A 15,921-nucleotide genomic window follows, 5' to 3' on the forward strand; every position below is an offset into this window, starting at 1 on the left:
AGTAGAGTATAGGTTAAGAAGAAGGGCTTGGTCACTTGGCCCATGACCTCAAAAATCTAAGCAGTTCATTTGTGAGTCTGTGTTAACATTTGTGTAAAGGCTCAGAATGTAGATTAGTGAAAAGTTTGAAGAAAATCCCTCAGAGCACTCATGAGAGATCATGTTGAGGACAAAGGCCTGGAAAGACTGTCAGGTCTGAAGACATAATTGCTTCATACCCCTCTATTTCCACCACAAAGGTACACAAATAATTATCTGATTGAAAACAACATTTTATATTTTCCTCCAGAGTATAAAATGCATTTTGGGGAGTCTCAAAAGAAAAAAAAATCTCCTCTTACTTTTACTTGGTTAGAGTTCAAGGCTTGTAATAAAAAACACATGTGATGTGTACTTATTCATGTCTTTCAGAAATAAAAGAACTTTTACTGATTTTGTTTTCTTCTTAGAAGTGAAGGTTTTGTTTGATCTTGAAAAAGCAGCGTTATCAAGCAGATCTTACAGTGAATCTACTCATGCAGATATGATTTTCTTTGATCATTGTGATATTTACTGAAATCCATCTTGTCTTTCAGACTCAGATAGTGGGATTTCCCCGGGCAGGATATCCTACGCGTCCTCCAAAAGCTCCTCGATTTCTGATGACAGCTACGGCTGCCTGGCCTGGAACATACCGGCCCTCGAGCTCATGGCCCTTTATGTAGCAGCTGCAATGCACGACTATGACCATCCCGGTCGCACAAATGCCTTTCTAGTAGCCACTAATGCACCTCAGGTAATCAGCAGTGTTCACTCAGTATTGAGTGTTGTAGACTGAAAGAATGAAATTTTTGAGCTCACATTTTCAGTCACTAGGAGACACAAACACATTTATTTTTATACAGAGGAACACAGATTCAAAATGTACAGTGCTTAACAAATTTATTAGACCATCTGTCATATTTGTCTCAGAGACCATCCAGCATCATGAAGTGCTTTAATGCGGACTCTTTCATTTTCAGTGAGCTCTCCATGTTTTACCATTTTGAACAGGAATGAGGGATTTCAAACTGAATTCACCCAAATTTGAGCCGGCTCACTGGGCTTCTCTGAGAAGTCAGAAATTAAACAAGCATAACATTCAACCACTAAAACTAATTTTTCTGTTCAGGAATGCAAGTAAATAAATATGACATATTAATCAATAAATAATAATGTGCTTTGCTATTTTTTTTTTCAGTTTTTTTGTAAATCAGTAAATTTGAAAATTCATGGATAACAATAATAATTATATTTTAGCATTAAAAGTATCATTTGGGTTGAAGAGCTTCTACATATTGGTGTATTAACCATTGCAGAAACATAAAAAAAAGATTTTTGTAATTACCAATACTGTTAATTTAGGGCAGCTGTGGCATAAACCTTACTTTGGTTAGGGTTAGGGTGGTCTAATAAATTTCTTAAGCACTGTAGGTTTGTTTAAAATTACATTTAAAAGCAACAGGTGAAAATCCCTATAATCTTTTTAAACTTGCCTTGCCTTAAAATACACAAAAGAAACCAGTACCAGTCAGGACATATACAGATAACATTATGAACATATGTCCTGGACTTTGTGTATACATGAGCAGTGACTTGATGTCTCATTCAGTACGTCACCCACATGTTGAATGTCAACATTTTTTCAAAGTTTTTCACATGATCCTTTCCATGCTTCAGGTCATTGTTTGAATATACTTTGCTAAACTCCTAACCTGTTCTGGCTGCATTGTCCACACTGGCCAAGTGTCAACTTACGTAATGCCAAAAAAATTAAATGTTTTAAATCAGATGTAATGCATTCTGCATTTATATTTAACTCAAAGACAAATCGGATAGATTTGCTTCTGAGTAGGAAAATAGTGACATTTTTCATTTCCCTGATACCTTAAAGGTCACATATTTTACCCCTTTAAGACAAGTTTATAATGGTCTCAGAGGTCCCTTAAACATGCCTGTGAAGTTTGTTGCTCAAAAAACACTACAGTATTGGATTTTTGCATGTCTAAAAATGCTCTGTTTCAGCCCTGATCAGAATGAGTTGTTTTTGTGTCTGTGGCTTTAAATGTTAAAGACCCTGTAAAGTGGAAATAAATCTGTATTTAGGTCAGTTGTATGACAGGTTATTGTGTTATGAACCCCCAGGTCAAATTTCAGTCAGATAAAACATCTCTAAGTTTATAAAATTAAGCATCAAAATCATGAAAAATGAGGCAGTAAAATCTGCGTGTCTATTGAATGAGCTGAAACCACACCCACTCAGGAGAAATATGGTCCTCTCAGATTTAAAAAGATGCTACCATCTGAATGGGGGAAAGCACTCACACCATTATCCTGTCTCTTGACCTTTGTTGGCCTTAGAAGAAGAGACAAAGTCAGTTTTCTGACTCAAATCTCTGTTATGATGCATAAAATGATCCATAGACCACTGATAGCTGATGGAGCTTGCCAAATTTACCTCACAGTGAAGACAGGACAGCATTTAACTGACTGATAACTTTCAATAAAGGCAGTGACATCAGCTAACAACAGACTGTAGTGAGATAAACTGCTCTGTGATTTTATATTGTAGTGTTATAGAGGCGGGGTCATTCTCTACTGTGGGCCAGTGACATCATGAGCCCACATTGTTTCAGCACACATTTTCTGAAAGAGAGGGGAGGGGGGAATGGGTTTTTCCTGATTCTTTGGGGATTGTGGGCAGGATAGGGGCACGTATTTTTGCTAGAAAAGCCTGAAAAAGTGTATTTTGCATAATATGTGACCTTTAAATGTTCTATACTCTGCAGATCTAGATGTTGAAAGTGCAATGAAAGTTATATTCTGGTTTCAGGTCATTTTCACATGCCATTTATATCCAGAAAAGCAGGCTGCTTGCTAGTAAAATCTGCTTCTTCTCTGCAGGTGTTGTTACTAGCAGCATGTGCTTGAGCAGCACTGCTTATGAATGCTATGTGTCTACTCTAGTCTGTTAACAATGGCACCGAAATGAAAAGCATTATGCTCTATGAGCAACATGCACTGCTCAGGCTTTCAGGGTGGACCAGGTGTGTGTAGCCCCAAACACTGACCTCAAGTGTTGAATGATGAAGCCAATGCAGAAGTGCAAAATCAGTCCTTCCTCTAATAGCAAATAAATCCTCATTAAGTTTTATATTAAAATGCCAATTTTGACAGTAGAAATGCAAACTTTTCTTAAAACCTGATAAAAGATCTTTTCATCCCATTTCGTATCAGTAAAAAGTTAATGGGATGGGATTTCTTAAATCACCCATCCATTTTAATTATATTTAAGAAGACATCCTGAAAAACTTGCTTTTTTTTTGGCGTTTTTGCACATAGAATCAGGGATATGGAATATGACATGAGTCAACGCAGTCCTCCACTTGTGGCCTGCTTATATCTGAAAGCATGAATTTGATGCTCTTTCAGAATCTGTGCCTATTATGACTTGCAGTGATTCATTATCAAAACACCTGTCCCTCACCTGGATTCTCCAGCCCCTACCATTGAAGCACTGTTCCTGTGGACAGGGTTAGAAGGAGCTAATTTGCATTTATTTAAGACAGACAACAAAACCAATCATTCTAGGACGGCCTCTTTGGAGCTGGTTTCTGTACGGTCAAAAACCTCCCCTGATCCTTGTTCCATACTATATTTTGACTAAAGAACAGTGCAGACATTTCATTTAGACCACAGGGGACTGTGTTAAAAGGGGAAAAAGAGTTCTGAGATGTCATCTTTAATGCCAAAAGCTATGCATAAATGGGCTCTGTTAAATCAAAAGTTGTGTGGAGAAAGAATTTCCTATATGCTAACCCCCATCACTGTTTTAGCATATCATAACATGTCTTCAGAAACCAATGGCTTGCATCACTGAGACCATGTCCATGTTTTTTACAATCAGTTGTAGACCTTAGTGGAAGTTGTTTTCTTCCACCAGGACAAAGTCATCAGGACCTTTTAACACTAATTGTTATCAGAGTTCAGCCCACACATGCACTCAAATAAACTGGCTTAGCTTTTCGGTTTTTCATTTAATCGTTGATTTTTTTTTCTCACAAACCTCTGTATGACTTTGCTCCCTCACGTTGTATTTGTAGAGCTAAAAACAGTTCACTGTCCTCATGTATTATTGGTATCTTACAGAAATCCCTACATCTGCACTTTACACAGCTAATCTTTAACTATACAGTCAACATTTTCCTTACATGACATTTCCTTACATCCTTACATATCTCTCAGAACAAAGCTGCCTCTTACACAAGGCTTTTCTATAAAACAAGTAGCAATCATACAATGTATACGGGCACTTCTTCTCAATGGATTAAAATGTCAACAACGGGGATGTCATTTTATGTTTGAATATAATACAGAAGTTATTTCTTCACACTTTCTCAAATAGAGACCCTTATATATATCAGACTGTGTCTCATATATAACCCCACACTCCACATGACCAGTTAATCCTATTGTGCTCTGTCTTTGTGGTCAGTCACAGAAGGAGGGTGAAAAGGTTAACTGCTCGCCCCAGTTTAAATATTGTATTTTCACAACATGACCAGCGATAGCACTCAGGCTGTCTGGGTTTCGTCCCATTCCCAGGAAAGTGGGTTAAAAGAAACGAGAGGGAACCTTGAACCAATTGATTGCCCATGATGTTGACGTCCACCATGTCTGTGAAGAGGATCTTTTAAGCCTCTCTTTGTATCTAATGTGTCCATGTAACTGCTTTTAGCCTTATTTCCCTTCAAAGGTAATGAAAGAAGAAATATGACAAGCTCAGCAAATACCCTTATGTCATCTTCATCTCATTTACTGAGTGCTTTCTCTCTGTTTTCAAATCCATTACAATTTGTATTATGTAAGCTAATATATAAGGGACATTTTAGTGGAAATTGATGAGGCTGTCTTTTTTTCTGCTCTGCAGGCAGTACTGTACAATGACAGGTCGGTGCTGGAGAATCATCATGCTGCGTCAGCCTGGAGCCTCTACCTGTCCCGGCCCGAGTTCAACTTCCTGGTCAACCTGGACCATGTGGAGTTCAAGCGTTTTCGCTTCCTTGTCATCGAGGCCATACTGGCCACAGACCTCAAGAAGCACTTTGACTTCCTGGCAGAGTTCAACTCTAAGGTCTGACACGAGGACTCGTAACAGATTGCTGAGTTATATAATCAGAATAGACTAATCTTTTTATTGATTTAATTTGCTGCTCATTCATTTAACCAGTACTCAGCGTGAAGGATGCAGTGTAAATAGGTTGATCAGTTGTGTAAGGCATCGATCTTTGTTTGTTAACAGGTGAATGATGTGAACAGTCCAGGAATTGATTGGACCAATGAAAATGACAGACTGCTGGTGTGCCAAGTCTGCATCAAGCTGGCAGACATAAATGGACCGGCCAAAGTCCGAGACCTGCACCTCAAGTGGACAGAAGGCATAGTCAATGAGTTTTATGAGCAGGTACAAGCTGCAGGTTAATGCTGCATAGTGTATTTAACTAATCTAGACGTATTCTATTAGCCTTCAGATTATAAGACTTAAGCAAAAAAAGGAATATTCTAAATCAGACTATTTCTAATAAGCTAATCTAAAAGTTAAAATACAATAAACAGCTACAATCATCAAAAAGGAAGTACAATAAAAAGGATGAAAAAGGGACTAAAACAAAATACAGAAATCTACAACAGGTATATCTGTGGCTGTCCGATGTTTAAAGCTTATTTTTTGTCCCTTAGGGAGATGAGGAGGCTCGTTTAGGATTACCCATCAGCCCCTTCATGGACCGCTCCTCCCCACAGCTGGCGAAGCTGCAGGAGTCCTTCATCACTCATATCGTAGGACCACTCTGTAACTCATACGATGCTGCTGGCCTTCTTCCGGGCCACTGGATTAAGGAAGAAGGATCAGATGAGGATGAAGAGGAGGGGCAGGTTGACTCGGATGATACAGATGAAGATGAAGATGAGGATGATGAGCTGGAGGACGAGCTGGCACCAAGTAAGACACCAAGAACTCATAAGTGAATCAACTGACAGGTCACTGTAGAGTTGTTGGTAAACACTTTCAGTATTTTGCCTCTACAATCAAACTGGTCCTTCATTAACAAAACAGAAACCTTTGCATGCCTTTGTGTTTCCCTGTCACAGAAAGGAGAAAGAAGCGACGCCGGTTGTTCTGCAGCATCATGCAGCATCTGACAGAGAACCACAAGGTGTGGAAGAAGACTATCGAGGAAGAGGAAAAAAGCAGCAAAGAGCTCGGCAAACAGCAGCAGTCTGACAGCTTGCCAGCCAGCCTGCCCACCTCCCCGTCAGACGACATCCAGGTGATCCAGGAGGAGGAGGAGGGGGAGGAGCGGCAGTAGCAGGAGAAGGAAGGAAAGAGCAGAAAGAGACGTGTGAAAAAAGAAGAGGAAAGGCGGTTTAAAGACAAGAGTCCCTTGACCACCTGCCTTTTAACACAAATTTATTGCATACAGATGACAAATGCACATAAACACACTTTGGTCCCTCTTTTTATCTCTTACAGATTCAAACACATTGAAAGATTCACTGTGCAGACACTCAGATGCTTTCGCAGTCTCGTTGTTTTTTTCGGAGAAACATAAAGGCCTTACTACTGTGAGCGGATCCTTGCTGCATCAGTGGGAGCCCAACTCCTATGCACTTTCACCCCGTGGAGAACGGAGTGCACGCAGTCAAAGAGAAAAAGAAGCACCTGAACTGAGAAGGAAAGGTGCAGAAGAAAGAAAGAGAGTGGACGGGGTCCGACATTTATGTACCCTCCTCGGTGACGTGGCTGTGATGCTGCCTTGAATGCAAAGCGCTTACACCTCCCTTTTAGGTACAAAACAATTTCTGTCTATTTAAAAACAAACAAAAAAAAAAAGAGGTAGACGATAAGTAATGAAGCAAGCGACATGAAGTGATTGATAACCCTTTACCAAAGTGAACAGTTCAAACATGGAAAGACAAGAGACTGAGACTGTTTTCAGCCTCAATGTCAGGTATATTTTTGGATTATATATACACACATATGTATCAAATGTGCCTGTCTGAACCATTACTGAGTCTATATAGGCCCAGAGCCTAGGCTTGTGTAGTTTTCTCTCCTTGCTGGCGACACGAAACACTGTATAAGACTCAGTCACAGAGACAATATTGAGATGTTGACTGATTAATAGCATTATATTTGCATCATTTTTGATGCTTTTACTCATGTGTACCACCCATTTTTCCTTTCCTTTAACTCTCCTCGCTTCATTTTAATGAGTGTGTGAATATTTTTATGGGCAGAAATGTGATAGAGAGAATGAGTAGGGAGAAAGAGAGCACATTTTTTAATTATTTTAGGATGTAATTTGTGTGTATGTCTGCGTGTCCTCTCAGTAATGGTTGGCTTCTAATCAGCAGAAATGTCCTCTGGTGTTTAACATGTTGCATTCAGATCAGGAGTGCTGTTCCAAGTTTTCTTTTCTTTTTTCTTTTTTTTAAAATTCTAAATATTTTTAAAGGTTACTCAGGATATCACGCAAAGTTGAATAATTAATTTTTGCAAGATTTTATGTCAATATGAAATACACTTTAAAGAATAAGACAATTAAAATCTGGGTGACTGAAGCCGTTTGTAATCTCTGCGTGAATAATGTGACTATAAAACACTTTCATGCATTTTAAATCTATTGTGACAGAGGAGCATACAGTATGTGTCGTCTCATGGCCATTCAGACGCTGTTTGCATAACCTTTTTACAACCTCACTGGAGAAAAGCTTATATTGATGTCAGCAGACTGCAAATGTCTCCTCTGCAGCCACTTTACAGACACGTTTGTGGTTCAAGTAACTTTTTTTTTTACATGCAGTGCTTTTTCTCTTCATCCATCTTTCAGACAGCAGGTTTCTAGACAAAATTTAAACCTCACTTAACTTTCTTTTTACTCTTTTTTTGTTTGATTTTTGCCAAACCCATAACTCGGCCAGTTTGTAAAGAAGGGATCCAGGGTTTCATTTCACTTTGCTTTTGTTTGTGTATTATGACGTGCCTCGAGGCAGGGTTAAAAACTACTACTTCTATTTTTGTCTCTAAAAACTCTTAGCATTCCACTAGAACTTTTATTAAAGGGAAGACAGAGTTGTTGCCTCACTCATTGATCACCTTATCAAATCTTGAGAACATAAGCAGTGTAAATGAAGGGAGTAATATTTAAAAACCAACAAAAACAGATACAGGTGTGCACATTTTAATACCAAACAAGTGTTTAGCCGCTGTACAAAAGAGTATGTGCATATAAATATATATTTTTTAATCAAATGAATGCATCTGTTTTCTACACGCAGCTGTACATTAAGATCCTGTATTTACCGTTTGTGTTTCCAGAGTTTTTATCGACTTCTATTTACAGCTGTAGAACTGTGGGGTTTGGTGTTCTGATTTTCACATGGTTTCAGTGTCTCCTTGTTCTGTATCATAACCACTCTTGTATTCCTCATTCTCTCTCTCTATCACTGTTATTTCACTCGAACCCAACTAGTGCCAAACTTTACCTACATACAGTGGTCTCTGGGCTGTGATCAGTGCGGATTGGCTGCATTTTTCTCTGGGCTCCGGTTCTGTTCATGCAAAGACAAACACCTTGGGTCGATATGTATTCCAGCGGGCTCAAAGTGTCAGCGACAGTGGAGAGAGTCAGAGTTGGACTCAGGTCAGAGCCATATACATTCTGGCAGTCACTTTTTTCACATGGACCCACACTGGATCATAACGCCTCAGTAGCTGCCGACCCGACATGTTCTGGCTCATTAACTTGTGAAAGTCTTTTGGCCATCTTTCAAACCACAGTGTCCTCTGATGATTGTGCCATAAATACATCTATGAATGGGTGTTACCCTTATGTAGCATCAATATACATACGTAAGTTTGTCTAATGTAACCATTAACCCTTATCTACATTGTGGGGGCAACTGATCTTTTTGTTGTTATTTATAGCTGTCATAAAACACCATCCCTAAAGTATCACAAGTTCTCATTGATTTTTATTGGTGTGTCTGTCTGTGTGAACTCGCTCTATACACTGTCTTCTTTTTTTGTCCATGCCACCCCAAATAAACAGAGGAGAGGAACTCTTAAACGCACAAAAATCCATTATTGCAAACCTTTAAAGTGTTTTTACTCATTAGCCTGATATTATCTCCTCTGTCTATAAACTGTGCTCTCCAGAAGTGCATATGCATATGTTTTATTTGACTCCATTTTTACCACTATAACAAGTAAACTGGTTGTTTTTTAAGATATTGGCTTATTTAGCTTGTTATTTCAGGCAGCACGGTGACTCAGTGGTTAGTGCATAAAAGTAGTGCTACTGATTGGACTGGGCCTTTTTTGTTTGGAGTTTGCATGTTCATCCCATGCATTGATGGGTTCTCTCTGGGTACTCCTGCCTCCTCCAACAGACTAAAAACTGGCTCATTCAGCTGAGTGGTGTCTCTAAATTGCCCGTTTGAGTGGTTGTTTGTCTCTATTTGTCAGCCCTATAATTGACGGGTGACCAGTCCAGGCTGTACCCCACCTTTCGCCCAGGGACAGCTGGGATTGGCTCCAGACCCCTGTGACCCCAGTATAATGTCTGTGTAGGTTCTCGTTCATCAGGGTCATTGTTATCTAAAACCTGATCCAGCGGAGCAACTGGATTTGTTTTGAGGTTCTTGAAGATGTTTTGCGTCTCCTTCCCCAGGCTTAAGAAGCCTGTCAAAGCAGAGGCAAAACATCTTCAAAAACTTTAAAACAAGTCCAGTTGCACCTCCGGATCAAGCTTCGGATGATAAGCAGTATAGATCAGTGGTTCTCAACTGGTGGGTTGGACCCAAAAGCTATTTCAAGTGAGTCACAAACATGTCAGAGAAAAAAATGTTGGAAAAAGTCTATGTATAGAACCTCTAAGTGGATATACAAGAAATTCATACACTCATAAATTCATTTCTTATGTTTTCCTACAGTAATGAGTACATTTCAGTATTTGTCTTGATAATTCTACTATTTGTCTCATCTTTCGATAATACAGCTGCTGTTCCTAAGATAATGAAGAAAATCCTTCTGTAATGATGTGCATTTTAAACAGAGTTGGGGTGGGTCCTGATTCCCAACCAGTTAAGAACCACTGATCTAGATAGTGGATCGATCTTTGGATGATAAGCAGTTTTTAGGATAGATGGATCTCATAATCTTGGGAATCCGAGACGAATAAGCCAATGTTTTTTTTTTCCATTAGTTAATTTCTTGAGATGTAGACAAACAAAAAGAAGTAGCCTCATTATCACGGGGAAACAGAGTAAAAGAATGTATGGATTCCTAACCCGGCTGTTTCATATATCCATTGCATGGGATGTGTCTTACATTCATCTGGGCATTACCCATAGTCTGTTTACGAGGGGCACAGCCTTTGCAAAAAAAAAAAAAAAACCTTGGAGGGTGATTGGACAAACATTCTATCCATGTCAATCATTACGGGACAATCAAAGCAACAAAATGTATGATGTAGTTGGCATGCACAGTTCTGAATTAACTATTGTTGTTAACTGTTAGTGGAGCCAGTAGGTGAAACAAAGTCATGACAAGGTCGGTCGAGAAATGAGAAAAAAAACATATTTTATGCTAAGAAAGCTTCCAGTGCAGCTCTTTGCTCTTCTTTTAATAAAGAAATGTCCAGTTCTGAAAAATCAGCTTCTGTAGCTACATTAGAGCTAATCACTACACCAGTCGTCATTATTTACCAGCGAGCAGTACAACTAAACCAGGCCTGTACCACCTTGTCCTCCTTAAATGATACTTATTGGTTGGTCCATTCTCAGTGTGGACACAATCGAAAGATTGGAGCTTTGCAAGATGGTTCTGCCTGATTACAAAAAAAGAATATGGCTGATTTATCACCTTTGCAATGTTATTGGATTCCTGTCCTTACAGGATGTTTGTACCTTTAATTTTGTTAACGTCTTTCTTATTTTAATTTTTTACATTATAAGGGTTGGAAATTCAACACCTGATCATTTTGAAGCTATATTCTGGGGATTTTATGCCTTTATTTCTAGAGAGGAGGACAGTAATTAGAGTCAGAAATAGGGATGAGAGAGTGATGGGGGGGGGCAGACCCTAACCAAGGCAGTCCATGGATATGGTACAATTTAAAACATCAAAGGAACAAGATTTTTGAAAAAAAAAAAAAAAAAAAAAAACAAGTTAAGATCCAATGTTGTTTTCTTAGAAAAGTGAAAATTTAGCCAGCTACCTGCAATGTCAACAGCAACTGTATAACAGCCGATAAAATGGTGAACTGAGAGTACTGAGAGTGGATTGCATTTCTAAATGGAGACATAAACTCAGAATATGGGCAGGGGGGCTGCAGGTTTAAAGTATAAAGATGTCCTACTTCCTGGAAATCATGAGGCTGTTTTGGACTGATTATGGGGCGACTGTGGCTAAGCTGGTAGAGTTGTCTAGCAATCGAAAGGCTGTGGGTTTGATCCCCTGCAGTTGCATGTCGATGTGTCCTTGGGCAAGACACTTAACCCCACTTTGCTCCTACTGCTGCATCAGTGGTGTGTAAATGTGTATGGATGTGTGTGAATGGGATTAGCATTTACTGATAGCCAGTTGTCCATTGCAGACTTTGCCATCAGTAGGGGCGCAGGTGGCAGAATGGATAAGGCGCACGCGCCCCATGTACGCAGGCAGCCCGGGTTCGAATCTGGCCTGAGGCCCTTCCCCACTCTCTTCCCTGTTTCCAACTCTATCCACTGTCCTCTCCTCTATCAAATAAAGGCACAAAATGCCCAAAAATAAACCTTTAAAAAAAAACAAAAAAAAACTTTGCCATAAGTGTGTGAATGGGTAGGTTTTCTTTGAAGACTGCAAAGCGCAATACAAGCTCAAGTCCATTTACCATTAAGATAATATCATAAGTATGTGGACAACACATCAGGGATAAAGGTGAGATTTTTTTGTACCATTATATTCTGGTTTAATCTGTTAAGAAATAGTCAAAAGTTAATATCTTACAAAAGACTTAATGAATACACAAAAAAGTCATACCTTCAGTATTTTTTTTAAAAAAGGACACACAAATATTAACCTCAAACACAAATGCAGTACTTTGTCAGTACTGATAAGCACCATTTGGCAGAAACCAGTGTTGCATAGTCAGTTTCTAGAAATCCAGGAGGGGTTACATTAGTCTTCCAAGAAAAAGATTTTTCCATCAAGCGCTATCCCTGGAGAAAGGTCAGAGTCAGTCCAGATGACGTAAATCTTGGACCGTGTCCAGCTCCAATACACAGTGTGCAGAACTTTTTCTTGGAAAGTCTGTTAGGCCTATTTCAAATTGCTGGTGTCATCTGTCTGACCTGAAGCTGTCCTGAGAAGGCAGGGCCATGAACCATCATAGGTGTACTTACTATCAATCATTGACATATACCTAACCCATCGCCACCACACCAAGGTTCATAGACATTTCACTCTCTGAGTTCCAAGAGACTCTGGGAACTAAATCAATAGCGCACTCGTGTTCCCAGGGAGTCAATGCAGCTCACAGTCTCGTCACATCTCCTGATGCTTAAAAGTATTGTGCAAAAATGCATATTGCTACGTTAAAGACCTTGAAACTAAATGAATAACTATGTAAAGAGCTACTCCTTTCTCTGAAAGTCCTTTGGAAAAACTGTATGAACCAGAACAGGACTCTGCAGTCCAGAGTGATACAGTTTCATGCACATGTATCTTGTTGTTGCATTTCTGTGCAAAATAGTAAAATTCTGGCTGGAACAGCTGCACATACTGTAATAACTTCCTGTTTGCTACTTGCAATAAGGAGTGTGTCCTGAGCAGGAGCTTTTCTGCTGCCTGCGGATGGCACAGATGGAGTAAGGTTTGGGCTGCAGGGTCATGCCAAGTTTGGGAGTGACAGTGGGGACTGTTCCTGGAGGGAACTGGAGATGAAACCTCTGCAACAAAGTGGTGAAGAAGAGGAACATCTCCATCCTGGCCAGCTGTTCGCCAAGGCAGTGACGCCTCCCTGGAATAAGACAATACTTTGAGTTAGACTCTTATGCACACAGAGCCACAACATCTGGATGGTTTATTCAAGGCCTCAGACATGGGAGAATAAAAACAGTACAGATGAGGAAAAATTGGCTTAACTGAGGATTGTGGGTGCTTGAAATATATATAACAACAGAAACTTCTTATGATAAAAACAGCACAAGATCCTAGCCAAAATTACACGGTGTAGCTGAAGCAAAGTCGTTTTTCTTCTCGTCAATAAACACTCTATTATTTTGAGCTTGGGGATTTTATATCCTATCACTCATACAGACAATAACTGTGATAAAAGTGTAGTCAAGAGTATCTCATTGTTCTATTCCCAGAAAAATCTTCCTCTGTAGATGAAAAACATGGGTTTGGAGTTCATGCAAGTCTTACATTTTTCAGTTTCATTCAGTAGCCTAGTACTGACAAAAATAAAGAATCGGTGGGAATTCAGTGTCCTTTTATTGTGCACTCTGATTTGTGGGGAATTGATATGCCACTCACATGCAGAACGAATTAATTTGGCAGTTTAAGAAAGAGTTGAAGAGGAACACAAAGAGACTAACCCATAGAGAATGGCAGGAAGGCTTCACGCCTTACAAAGTTGCCATTGCTGTCCAGGAACCTCTGTGGTAAGAAGATGCCTGGATCTGTCCAGTACTTCTCATCGAAGTGCACAGAGTACAGGTTTGTGATCACCGTGGTGCCTTTGGGAATTGTGTATCCATTGACTTTTGCATCCTGGGAGGTGGCACGGAAAATGCCTAGTGGGACGATGTTACAGAAGCGGAGGACCTCGTGCAGAACTGCCTCCACATATGGCATCTTCTGTTTATCTTCTAATGTGGGCGCCCGTCCATTGGTCAGGACACTGTCGATCTCCTTGTGCACCCTCTCTTTGGAAGAGAAAACAGACACTATTAGACATTTAGTTATGTGTAGTTTAAAACAACATTTGCATTTATATAGGAAACAGGTGATCTTTGTTGTCACATTGGGTGTAAAATGTTCACATTGCAAGAAAATGCTTCCTCTATAGCTGACCTTGAATGTTGGGGTAAAGAGCCATATAGAGCATGGCCCAGCGCAGTGTGTTAGTTGTGGTCTCTGTGCCAGCTATAATGAGCTCTCCTACTGAATAGATGAGGTTCTCATAGGAGAAAGAGCAACTGGGGTCACCTACATTCTGCTCCAACTCATCCAAATAGGCATCAACATAGTGGCGAGGAACATGTGGCACCCTGCCCTGAGAAAAACCCTTGATGACCTCCAGTAGAAAGTCGTACACCTCAGCAGCATTGCGGAAAAGCTTCTGGTGCTTCCCAAAGGGCACATACTCAATCCAAGGGAAAGCGTTATAGAGGAGGGCCCAGCCGCTAACAGCTAGCTCCACGTTTTCACTGAATATCTCGATCATGTGCCGAAAGTTGCTGTCGTCGTAGGTGAAACGCTGTCCAAAAATGATCAGGTTGGTGATGTTGGACACAGCGTTGGTCACAAGGTGCTTAGGATTGAAGGGCTTTCCCTTGTGTTCGTCAATGGCATCGACTAGGAACATGCATTCCTCTGAGATCTTCCTTTCAAACTGTCTCTGGCCGCTGCCGAAGTATCGGAAAGAGTTGCAAGCCAGTTTACGGTGCTCGATCCAGCCTTTGCCATATTTACAATTAAGAAGCCCTTTAGGGGAGACAGTGAAAGAAAAGTTGGATCAGTTTTCATCAAAACTGAACTTCATTTGTATACTGATACATGCAAAATAGTGTGACTTGTGATCTTATGGCATAACTTACCTCCCATTTTGGTCATTTTCTTGAACAGAGGCAGCGATGGGCGATCAGCAAACACCTCACTCTGATGGTAAAGGCATTCCCTCACTGAGTCATAGCCATTTAATACTACAGCCAAGATGCCGCCAAGGTCAAGACTTAAAATCTGGAAGATGCACAACACAGCAGAAGCATGAGGCCTCTCGTGCTTTAGTTTTGAACATTATCCATGATAATTAATACCTGTCATAGAATAATTACATGTGCACCATAAAAGCAGGCATTCTGTGTAAGGTTGACAGCATTTACATCTCTCTTAGGCAGAAACCTACACAAGACAGAGGACGAACCACACACTGACCCTTTTAAGGTGAACTTTTCATCTGAAGAGAAATGGAGTTCTGCATGTAGATGAAATTAAACTTCTAAAAAAAGAGACTTTTGCAAAAGAAAGTGTGACCTTTAATCTGTTCTGTAAGAAAACTTAAATTCTCAAACCCCTGATTTGCAAGCTATTGTCCTCTAAGCAAGCCTTACAGACCGCCAAATGTTAGGGCGAGTCTCTTTTGTTCGTTTCATAACTATTTCCCAGTGGGTGTGTGAGTGTGCTTGAAGCCTGAGAGTCTCGGCTGGTGCCCTGCATCACAGTCTGCAGAGCGCTCACTTAAAGTCAGTATTGCAGTCATAAATAGTGCTATAAGCTGAGTGTGCGTTCTTACCTGTCCATGAACTTCACTCTGCTTCTTGAGAAAGACGTGCGGCTCGGTGGCCAGAGAAAAAATGTTTCCTATAACAGGGATGGGAGATGGACCAGGAGGAAATCCCGGGGGTCTTCTCTGCTTGACGAGCTGACGAACCAGCAGGAAGGCGAGGAGGGCGACAGCCACGCAGCCCACACTGAGCAGAGCCTGCGCGCAGGAAACCGGCACCAGAGCCGGAGGTTTAATAGAAACCATCTTTTCCAAAAGCCACTCCTCGCTGCTGGACTTCCCCTGCTGACTTCGGCTGCTCTTCAGAGTAACTGAAGCACATATGTATCATCTTGCACATTTTCTATCC

At 40.4% G+C, this 15,921-nt stretch overlaps 2 protein-coding genes across 4 annotated transcripts in view; one reads left to right on the forward strand and one right to left on the reverse strand.

Moving 5' to 3' along the window:
- The window catches only part of pde3b (phosphodiesterase 3B), a 70,986-nt gene extending 61,952 nt beyond the window's left edge, over positions 1-9,034 (forward strand). For all 3 annotated transcript variants that reach the window (XM_041788328.1, XM_041788319.1, XM_041788336.1), the window contains 5 exons: positions 576-775; positions 4,949-5,152; positions 5,321-5,482; positions 5,758-6,019; positions 6,169-9,034. In XM_041788328.1, the coding sequence (XP_041644262.1) occupies positions 576-775; positions 4,949-5,152; positions 5,321-5,482; positions 5,758-6,019; positions 6,169-6,386 (1,046 nt within the window). In that variant the 3' untranslated portion in view covers positions 6,387-9,034. The remainder of the gene's footprint in view (positions 1-575; positions 776-4,948; positions 5,153-5,320; positions 5,483-5,757; positions 6,020-6,168) is intronic.
- A 132-nt stretch (positions 9,035-9,166) lies between these two features.
- Positions 9,167-15,880, reverse strand: LOC121510343 (vitamin D 25-hydroxylase). Its single transcript, XM_041788348.1, has 5 exons — positions 15,582-15,880; positions 14,887-15,028; positions 14,141-14,773; positions 13,663-13,992; positions 9,167-13,082 (listed from the first exon to the last, which is right to left on the reverse strand). The coding sequence occupies exons 1-5, from the start codon at positions 15,816-15,818 to the stop codon at positions 12,865-12,867; spliced, it is 1,560 nt and encodes a 519-aa protein (XP_041644282.1). The 5' UTR covers positions 15,819-15,880; the 3' UTR covers positions 9,167-12,864.
- Between the last annotated feature and the right edge of the window lie 41 nt (positions 15,881-15,921).

Source organism: Cheilinus undulatus, linkage group 1 (assembly GCF_018320785.1).
Source record: "Cheilinus undulatus linkage group 1, ASM1832078v1, whole genome shotgun sequence".
Taxonomy (NCBI): Eukaryota; Metazoa; Chordata; class Actinopteri; order Labriformes; family Labridae; genus Cheilinus; species Cheilinus undulatus.

Excerpts from the sequence above, each read along its gene's own strand:
- LOC121510343 (XM_041788348.1), bottom strand. The coding sequence starts at position 15,818 with ATGGTTTCTATTAAACCTCCGGCTCTGGTGCCGGTTTCCTGCGCGCAG. Across the intron at positions 15,029-15,581 it reads AGAGTGAAGTTCATGGACAG|ATTTTAAGTCTTGACCTTGG; the intron begins GTAAGAACGCAC and ends TGCATCTTCCAG. Across the intron at positions 14,774-14,886 it reads GAAAATGACCAAAATGGGAG|GGCTTCTTAATTGTAAATAT; the intron begins GTAAGTTATGCC and ends TCTCCCCTAAAG.